The sequence below is a fragment of the Henckelia pumila genome, unplaced genomic scaffold (assembly GCF_033568475.1).
Source record: "Henckelia pumila isolate YLH828 unplaced genomic scaffold, ASM3356847v2 CTG_461:::fragment_3, whole genome shotgun sequence".
Classification (NCBI taxonomy): Eukaryota; Viridiplantae; Streptophyta; class Magnoliopsida; order Lamiales; family Gesneriaceae; genus Henckelia; species Henckelia pumila.
The window spans coordinates 15,863,057-15,874,128 of NW_027331831.1; the positions used below are offsets into that span (position 1 = coordinate 15,863,057).

General features: G+C 37.9%; 1 protein-coding gene across 1 annotated transcript; it reads right to left on the bottom strand.

The window, feature by feature from the left end:
* Positions 1-6,767: 6,767 nt before the first annotated feature.
* On the bottom strand, positions 6,768-10,828 carry LOC140871627 (uncharacterized). The gene is made up of 4 exons (XM_073274225.1): positions 10,621-10,828; positions 8,630-9,183; positions 7,275-8,183; positions 6,768-7,175 (listed from the first exon to the last, which is right to left on the bottom strand). Exons 1-4 carry the CDS (start codon positions 10,774-10,776, stop codon positions 6,920-6,922), a joined length of 1,875 nt encoding a protein of 624 aa, XP_073130326.1. The 5' UTR covers positions 10,777-10,828; the 3' UTR covers positions 6,768-6,919.
* Positions 10,829-11,072: the final 244 nt, after the last annotated feature.

Below are 11,072 nucleotides of genomic sequence, written 5' to 3' on the forward strand. Positions count from 1 at the left end.
GCAGATAGTGCAGATAATTGAGCAGTGATAGATGTGAGAGGATCTACTGCATACACTCCAACTGGCTTCTTGACTCCCATACGCTCAGATGGCCGTTGAAAACTATTGATCGTCATTTGTTCCAGCATATCATAGGCTTGAGCGGGGTCCTTTTCAAAAATAGTACCTCAAGAAGCAGAATCCACATTCATCCTCGTAGGCGCATTCAACCCATTTTAGAATAATTCTATTTGCTCCCAATCTGCAAATTTATGGTTAGGACAACGTCTAAGCAAATCTTTGTACCTTTCCCACACCTCATAGAGTTGTTCAGTGTCCATCTGCCTGAAGGTGCTGATTTCAATCTTCAGTTGGGTGGATTTGGCAGGAGGAAAATATTTTGCAAGAAATTTTTCTGTCATCTCCTCCCATGTAGTGATGCTTCCTAGCGGCAGTGACTGCAACCAACTCCTTGCTTGATCCCTGAGAGAAAACGAAAACAAGCGTAAGCGTATAATATCTTCAGACACACCATTAATTTTTACTGTATCGGTTATCTCCAATAAAGTGCGTAGGTATAGGTGAGGATCAGCAGTGGCGCTCCCATTAAATTGGTTCTGTTGAACCATGTTGATCAAAGCCGGCTTTAGCTCAAAATTGTTAGCGTTAATGGTCCCTCGAGCGATTCCATAATAGTGAGCCTGGATCGTCGGCCGGAAGTGATCTATAATTGGCACCAGGGGAGCTTGATTTACATTCTCTTCAGCCATTCTATTGACTTCTTATCTTCTAATTCTTCTTAAAGCACGTGCAGTGCGCTCGATCTCCGGATCAAAAAGTAAGGAATTCGCACTTTGAGATCATCACATAGATTGTAATTAAAAATGAGAAGAAATCAATTAGTAACTTAAAATAAAATAAAAACTCTAAATTAAAATCTAGACTAATTGGTAACAAGATTAAAAAATAATCAAAATTTACTCCCCGGCAACGGCGCCAAAAACTTGTTGTGAAAATTACTCGCAAGCGTACGAGTACCAAGTTTTAATATAGTGAAAAATCAAGTATCGTTCCCTCAGAGAGTAAAATGAAAATATTCAGTGCTTGTAATTAAAATAATCTAAAATTTATCTAGAAAATCAAAATCTCAGAATTTTGCAGAATAAAATAATCAATGAGTTTTTAATAGCACGCACACAACTTTCAGATAAAAATCAATCGGAGGAAAAATGGTCTAGAGGTTTAGATTTCACCTGGTTTCAACAACAATCAATCCTAATTAATTTAGTTTCATGAATTCCAGTCAATTAATAGCCAAGAACACTTAAGTTTATTATTTCCATCTCCCGAGCAACAAATAATTTTTATCAACTACAATTCAATTCCAATATCCCTATTAAGAATCTACTTGCAGTGATCTATCACAAAACAATGTTTTTTTTAAAAGCTCTGTTAAAATTATACTCTCTCCCGAGCTATATAAATAATTAACAGTGTATTTTCTAATGGTCCTATTCAAAATCCCCTCTCTCGAGTGCCAGATTTCAAATAAATATAACAATTCAATTATTTATCAGATAATTTAAAAGACAATCAATTCTAGAAAAATAATTAATATAGAAGAAACTCAATTCAATAAAATAAAAAATTCATGAAAGTGTCTACACCAGGTTCCATCCGACCTCTAGACTCTAAAAAATTAGTCCATGATAAAAAATAGATAAACACAATTCATGTTTATGAAACTAAACATCAATTCCAATTTAATAAGAAACGGGAAAGAAAAACAAATCCAAAGTAGCTTCCGCGTCCTTCGTCTTTGAACTTTTCCAATTTTCTTCTTCACGTTGTTGTGCAGATTTTTCCTCCCTAAATCTCTTCTTCCTTGTGCGTGTGTTGTGTGATTTAGATTTGTGCGGCTGCCCCCCTCCTATTGTGTCTTTGAAATCTCTTTTATATGTCCTCGTAGCCCGTCAAAAAAAGCCCGAAAAAGTCTCAAAGTCTTCTTCCCAAAAAATTACAAAATCTGACTTTGCGATAGCGCGGGCGCACAGTAGAGTGGTGAGGGCGCGCCTGAGCCTCGAATTTACACTTCTTTTTACGTCCAGGGATGGCACGGGCGCGCTAGGAAACAGCGAGGGCGTGCCCTACTCTTGCATGTGTTGTTATGCAATGCGCGACAATTTTCAAAAAATCATATTTCCCAAACTAACCGTTGGATTAAGCTGAAATTTTGACAGCAACTTCAAAACATCCTAAATTTTATTATGAATGGTAAAGATCGGATTTGGATGTCTCAATAATTCTCAGTAATTTTCTGAAATTGTTGCTCCAAAATTCATCCTTCCGCTTCTTATAGCTATTTTTGCTCCAATCCTTGCAACTCACAAAAATATGCGTAATATCCACTAAATACATCACAAAAGCCAAGTCAAAATATATATAAATTAAGTGCATAAAATGCACTTATCAGCATTCTTGTTCGATTTCCGCACATATGGCTTTAGGAATGTGAAAGCATGACATAACGTAAGTAGGGATCGCCTGAATAACTGATTTAATCAGATTTTCCTTGCCACCCATCGAGAACATATTAGAACTCCACCCTTGAATCCTCTTACAAACATGCTCCACCAAATACCGGAACTGAAGTTTTTTATTTCTCATTGAGAATACCGGCAGACCAAGATAGACCTCATGTACATGTACTACCGGGATTTCCAGCCTTGTTTTGATCCACTCAATTAATTGGGCATTGGTGTTTGGGCTGAAAGACAGCGAGGATTTATCCAAGTTGATAAGCTGACCCGAAGCTTTTTCATAGAATTTTTTATTACAGAGCAGTCTTCCACCCGAGGCTTTGAAGAACAGAAGACTATCATCTGCGAAAAAAATATGAGAAATGACAGGCCAAGTTGAAGTGATACAGACACCTATTAATAACTTACGCTCCTCCATTGATAAAAGATACGATGAAAGACCATGCACACACAACACAAATAAGTAGGGTGATAGGGGATCTCCCTGTCGGATTCCTCGCCCTGGCATAACATGACCAACTGTATCACCATTCACAGAAAATGCGTAACTTATAGTTCGAACACACTTCATGATTCTCTCGACCTAACTGGCGGAAAATCCCAATTTTAACATGATATCTTCAAGGAAACTCCATTTGACTCTGTCGTATGCTTTGCTCATGTCAAGTTTAAGCGTAGCGAAACCTTTCTTCCCCACTTTCCTACTACGAATCCAGTGCAGGATCTCAAAACCCAAGATGATATTGTTGGAGATCAACCTTCCCGGGATAAAATCACTCTGAAACTCATTAATAATCTGCATGAGAATGGGACGTAGACGGTTGGTCAGAACACGTGCAACGATTTTGTAGCACACATTGCACAAATTGATAAGGCGAAAGTTTTTCACAGGGAGAAAGTTTTTTAAGTAGTTTTTTAAAAACAATTCTGAGGTGTTTTTTAATTTTATTTTTTGGAAAAAAAAAACACGAGTCAAACGGATAATGAATTGGGTTATGTTGTAAATGGGTCATTCTCTCTCAAAAATCCTTTCTGATAATCCTAATTTTCCTCTCGCTCTTTTTCATCCCAAGTCCCGCTACCATCGCCTAAGAAGAAGAATAGATTTGGTCATTTGAATCTCGTCTCTTGGCTTTGATCTTCGCAGTACTCATTGTTAAAAGGGTTGACCCCGAAGAAAAACTCATCCCACATGAGTCAAAGGCTCATTGGCTCATGCGGGGATTAAATCGAGGGATGTGCATGAGCGACAGGGACTTGAGGGAGGGAGCAACATGGCCAACCCCCAGAGCATACCTCCATAATATTTTATCAGAGAATATGCTCCACACGAGGATCGAACCCGTAAAATTGGAGAATTTTTTTTCACGTCACCTTAGGCTTTACCAACTCGCCTATGCCCCAGTGAGAATCTCCATAGTACTCATGGTTGACTGAAATACATGATTCCAACGACTCAACCAAATGGATGTTCTCGTTTTTTCTACTCAAATATTTGTTTTTTAGTACTTAATTTTAATGCATATGATTCTGTTTTTTTTATTCTTGTAGCAGCTTACAAGGCTAAGGCATCCAATCTCATAATTCATTTCAAAGTTCTTATCATGTTAGTTTTAATAATTATATTTATTATTATCAATGATCAACATATACATATGCGTGTGTCTGTGTATCCTTGTATTATTATTATTTTTTACATGAAAACTTGTTTATTAATAGCAATTATTGTATCTCATTACAAGATTAACTAGCCAAGATAGATAACTCTCGGACACTCACAGAAAAGGTGCAGGGGATCGAAGGAATATACAAATTTTGCCAAGTAGTGAGCCACTTCATTAGCCGTTCTCCGGGCATGAAATATAGAAATAATATTCAAAGCAAACATTAACGTCTTTATCTCCGAAGCAAATAACCCAACATAGCTCAGATCACCCAGGGGATTCGTGAGAGCATGCACTGCCAAGAGTGAGTGAGTCTGAAGATACAAAGATTTGTTGAAGATCATTATCTTGGATGACTCTGAGTCCTTATCGGATAGCAAATAATTCACCCATCACCACTGACTCCGATTTTGTGAATGATCGCCCAAATACTGCCAGCAACCTACCTTCGTGATTGTGAATCACTCCCCCTACACCACACCGATTTGCCTCCTCATGAAAGCTAGCATTTACGTCCACCCGAAGTTGACCATGTGGCGAAGGAGTCCATGAGTAGATCGTCGAAGGACGCACCAGATCTCTCATCTGCATTGCTTCATGATAATGTTCGAGGAGGCTGTTAGCGCTAGAGATTGCAACCTGGGATTCACTTGTCTAATTATTATGCACAACCCGACATCTAACTCCCCAAACCATCCAAGCCTGGCAAACAAATTCCTCAGCTTTCAATCGGCTTATATTGTCCAATAACCACCAACAAATCGCTTGTATATCATAGCTCCTATATTGTTTCAGCCTTATCCAAACATCATTGCTCGTCCAGAAATCCCTTACTTGAGGGCAATAGAAAATTACATGACAAGTAGAATCCTCGAAATGACGGCAGAGAGGACACCAATACGGGGCCGACACATGATGTATCCCGAGGTTGGTGCCTTTCGGAATAATATTGTGAAATACTCTCCACAAGAATAGATAGAGTTTTGGTGGAAGAGAGAGACCATGCAAACTGCCACCATCGTTGTACCATAGTCGAGCTTGACTGCTTTCAGGTGTGTCATGTAGTCCAATCCCAACTCTATAACCACTCTGTACTGAGAACTGGCCCTTAGTATCAAATTTCCATAAACTTGTGTTGCTCAGCTCCCTATTGAATAGAGGTAGGTTTAGAATCTCATCCGCGACATAGCTAGGGTAGACATATGAATTAGGTCCTCATTCCATTGGTGATTAACTGTCAGCGCCTCTACTTTAGTTCCTTTCGGGAGTTGAACACTGTTGGGTGTGAGCTTATCTCGGAACCATGGTATATATCCACTTGTCACGAAATATGTCTACTGATCTCCCATCACCGATCCTCCAACATATACCCTTCTCTAAGAAATCTCTTCCCCAAAGCAACGACCGCCACACTAACGATGGGTTAGAGCCGATTTTCGCTAGCATGATATCCGAGTGTCTGAAATATCGGGCTTTAAGGACCCGTGCTACCAGAGATGCGGGATTTCTGAGAATTTTCCGTACTTGTTTGGCTAGCAATGCTTGATTGAAGACATTAAGTTTTCTAGCTAAATCCCAATCCTCCCAAACATTTTGGTTTACATAGCGATTCTCACGTCTTCCAATGCATCTTTTTTTTTCATTTTTCATACCCCACCGAAAATTAGCGCATTCTCTCTCAATCGAATTGCATGTTGCCTTAGGAATCCAAAAACATGACATAGCAACTTGCTGCCCCAACCATTGATTCTGCTGGAGAGCCACTCTACTAGATAACCAAATTGTGTTCTTTTGCTTGGAAGAGAGAAAGTAGGAAGGCCAAATTGTGTATCCTTGTATTATTAGTCATATTATTTGTTCAACCATTTTCCGTGTACGTTTTATTTCTCTTGTATTATTGTCGTATCATTTTAAATAAATTGTATCATTTATTCAATATCGTTGTTCAAAAAAAAAAAAAAAAAAACAACCACGATAAATTAAAAATATATAATACAATCCAACTATGATTGTAAGAAAATAACTATTATTAAACTAAAAACCTTTAACTAAAAGAAACTATTGTAAAATTGTGTTTAAATTATTTTAAGAATACTATTAACATCATTTTTTTAATCTTATAAGTGTTATTATTTTAATTCAAATAAAATATTTAAAATTATAAATGATGGAGGGACGAAATGAAATCATCCACTTTTGTAACTCAAAAACCTTTTTAAAGTTCTCTTAAAAAAAAAACCTTTTTAAAGTTAGTCTAAAAAAAAAAAAAACGTTTTTAAAGTTTTTCGAAAGTGTCCATAAAATAGTTTGTGTCCCACCCTCAAAAGTGTCCAATCCTTTTTAAAATCGTGAATGTTTTTCTTTCTTTCTTTCTTTATTTTTTAAAAAAAATTGTAATGTGGTTTGTGTATATAATATAATATACCATGATTGCATTTTTATTATAAAATTACCAAGAAAGAGGACATTGATTTTGAACTTTTTTTACAAAGAAAATGCTTCTATAGGGTTGGATAAGTTGCAATTTTTTCTTCCAAAACTAGACATATTTGTTAGCCAATATCGACGAGGTTGATACACAAACTGCGAGAAGGGAAAATCAATAATTTTCATTATTATTTAAGATCCTCGAAACTATATAAAATTAACAAATCATAAACATGAAGATGGAGCATTCTCCAATCACAGAAAAATCTTGATTTCTTCTATAGCTCAGATAGAGTTAAAAAAAGACATCTAATCTTCATCGGGCTGGTCGGGGTGGAGAACCTCACCATCTTCGGTTCCATAATGCACCCACGGTAGAATGGACTCGAACAAAACAGCGAGTGCATTTCGATCTGCAACATCACGGAACACGTGGTCTTCATGAATATTCGGAAGCTGCTGGTCATTCACTACCGCCCTCTGGTCGACGATGAAGTCCTGCAAGTTATCAGGTGGCATTGTTGGTGTAGTATCCGAGAAATCAGATATCAGCAAGTGAGAGTACCTGAAAAAGAAGCAAAAAGGAAGAGCAATAAAATCTTTAGCAAGCACAAATTATGGGAGATTCATTCAATGATGATCGTAGAAACAACAGGATGCTCACTCGTTCTTCTCAGACGAAAAGGCTTCTTCCCTCACGCAAGCCCAGTCCCTAGCAATGCTTCCTTGGTCCTTCAGCGTCTCAATTACCAAGCGTGCAGAGTCGAGTATAAGCTTCTGCAGATCAGGCAGCCTCCATATCAGGTAACTTTTCTCAACGTATATAGTAATCAAGTGATCCAGGGAAAGATTTCCCAATTCCTCTGATCGAAAGAAACTATGCTCAACCACACTTGTCCACATCCGATCCTTAAGGGGTACCTTGGCAACCAATTTTTTTAATACTGATGGATGAAGCATCAAGGCCTGCTTCATGAGATCAAGTGAACCAGCTCTTCGAGCATCCACTTGCCCGTCATTTGAACTTTCAGTTTGTTCGAGGTAAAATCTTGCCACGGCAAGTGAGAAAGAAAAATTAGGAAATAGCCACAGGGAATTATCACCTGTATATTCCTCGGAGAAATGTTCCAACCAGGCATACTCCTCGGCTCTTAAAGAATAGTAGTCGATACAGAACATGCTGCCAACGGGATCATCCGAATCTAAAGAAAGCAACAGCTTACAAATTTCGAGGGCAGATCTGTGGCAGCCGCGTCTGTCCATGTTTTTCATGTGGTTGAAAAGTAGTGAGAAGAATGGTTTGTTCGTCTCATGAACATACTTTAGCTGGCCATTCTGCAAGGAAGTAAATAGTGGATGCCATGCACATTCCATTGCATAGAGACACTTCGCAATAGCATCAGCCGACATCTGGTGTTCGCCCGTGAATTTGAAATAGTCCGCCAATGTCATTAACGAGTCTATATGATAAGGATGGTACGTCAAAATACTTGCAATGCCGTTAAGATCGTGCATAGCCTTTGCAGCCTCAAAAGCTTTCTGTGCTTGGGAATATGATGATGAATGCACATACCTAAGTGGCACGGACCAAAAACTGTTATGAAGTTGTATTCAACATTTCATGGCACAAATTAGCAACCAGAAAAACAGATGACAACAAACGGCAAAAAAACTTGCAATAATATTCCTAATCAGAGTTCAGTCTATGAGGTGGGTATTCCATGGATTCAAATTGGCACAAGACTTTCTTGCACTTGCAATTATGTCTCGCAAGAATTCTAAATATGATGAGAGAACATTGACTAGAATCTAATTTTTTTTTTTCAGGAGTTGAAACTTTTGTTTATTAATCCTTCCCAAACACCATTTCCTGATGATATCCATGTTTTACACTATGCACACACTTTAATGGGCCATATATAATGCCCATATTTCTGCAGCATCTCCAATAATAAAATAGACTTAATTTCAGCATCTTCAAAAGAAAAGAATTCATATCGAAACCAAAACGGCAACTACCTGAAATAGTGGACGCCATCTCGAGTCTCAAGCAGTTCCATGGACAAAGATCCATCCCATCGTGGCCAGTGTTCAGACGGAGAAACAAGAATAGTCCGTCTAAGGTTATGAGTCCCTCGTCTCCCACCATGAATCTGCCTAGAATTTACAGATGAATGACTTCTTTCATATGAATTAACTACCTTGTAACCAAATATCCTACGCAACTCATTTTCTGCCTTCAGAAATTTCGGATCAACCAGTAAGATAAAGGAGTTGAACTGCTTCTTCACCGTGCCACCACTATTTGCTTTTACCGGCTTCAGTTTTGTCATACGAGAAGAAATCTGTTGATGGCTACTGTTAAAAGAGCTAGTCTCCAGAGAAAGGTTTTCTAACAACTGATTAGAAGATAATTCATCATTTTCAATGCTTAATTCCTTGGTTTTCTTCTTCTTCTTCTTCTTTTTCTGTTTCTTTGATTTGGCACTTGGCTTTGAATCTGCAGCTTTAAGTGTTGAGGCATGATCACCACCGTCACAATTTGAAGTCTCGTCAACAATGTTACCCTTTTCCTGCAGATAAACTGGCATTTAAACCAACAAAAATTTCTAACAGCAATCTCATTAACAAAACATAAAGAAAAGCATTTTTCCATTTAACGATTTAAGCATACAAAAGAGATGCGGTTATAGGCATGAATTTCAGGAGAAATAAAAAATACCCTGCCTTTGAATATGATTGAAATACATGTGCACTTTGAAAATGCTTCCATCACAACTTCTAGTCATTAGACTCATTACAAAGCCGGTACTGAAGTATAGCTTCACACATTTTGAAGCGGACAACGCCAAGTTCAATTAATAAACAGTTGGAGCTTTTGAACATAGACGTGCTTTAACAATGGTGCTATAATGGCATCAATTGCAGGAATTAAGTGTTTTGCTTCCCGGAGTGACAAATATGTCATAAATTTCTGACAGCTATCTATACATTTAACTCCTTTCTTTCTCTGAGCTGTGTTAAGTGAATGATCTTATTTTTCTCGCTAGTTTCTATTTAACACGATAAAAATCTATAGATCCAGAAAAGAAAGGAAGTCTACATCACAACCTATCCGACTATACGAGAACCAAGAGCACAACGAACGAGCATCAGGTTTTAAGACTTAGTTAGCCTCAGGACTCCTCTTAGGAGAGTCTCAGTCACTGTGTCATCCACCAGAGTCCAGACGGGAATAAATCATGAAATGGTTTCAAGAAATATATACCACCATTATTCGGGAGCAATAACCTACATCGAATATACATAAACGACATCTTACGGCCAACCAATTATGCTAGAAATTGGAAAGCGAAAATGCCACATGATATTCAATCGTAAGGGATGTGAGAGAAAGCAATTTCCAACTCAATAAGTGATTTTCTGCTTGAGTGCCACTAAGCAATTTCCAATTCAAGAATTGTTTTTTTTTGTTTTTGTTTTGGAGCTACAAGTAGTTCCTACTATGTTGAAGGCCCAAGACTCACTAATCAGCCACATGCTAAATTCTGACATCAGCTACGCTAGGTACTCACGTTTCACCTGACAGATCAGTCTTATGGTCCCTCCTCCAAGGTTTTAAGTCATAAATCCACAGGAATGTTCATTAGTGTTACCCACGTAGCACGAAATATAGCTAAAATCTCTACCGAGCTCGATCATTAACAAAAGATTGTAGGAAAACAAAATTTTATGATTTTCGCGTCCAGCGAGGTATGATTGTGAACAAAATTCTTCCAGGTTGTACCACGGGCACCCAAAATTTCCCTATATCCTCAATTCGAAACTTAAAATTGATTACTCCGCATAGAGTCTCCACCCAAAGCACAAATTCACGAATCCTCCTCTTTGTTCTCATACAGTAATTAGTCCAAGATTCAGGCTTAAGTAACAATAGCAGCAAGAAAGAAGAAGGGGAAACAAAATTGTGAGAATAATGATTAAAAAATAAATAACAATAAAAATTTGACCTGGTCTGAGGCGGTGGAGTCGTCGTCCTGAAGGAGATTGAAAGAATTTGGCCGCCGTACAGGGGCGGCGCCGGAATCGTCGGAATCATCGGAGTTGAGGTGAGGATGCGGTGGTGCTTGCTCGTTAAGCACCTTTTTCAGCAATCGGGCCGACATTTTCTCTTCCAATGGCTTCTCAAGCTAATGACAGTATTACAAAGTTTTTCGATATTTTTATATTTGAGACATGCCCTGGCCTGATTTAAATATATATTTAAATAGGTCTGATTTTGCTTTTAATTCAATAAAAAGATAAAAGTATTTTTGATAAAAGAAATTTTTGACTTTTTAATTCAGTCAAAGAGTTAGGGTATTTTTGGAAAAAAAAAATCAATCATCCCATCCCTTCTTTCTCCCTAGGATTCGAATATGGGTCTCACCCTTTTTCCCTGAATTCTAACCACTAGACCATC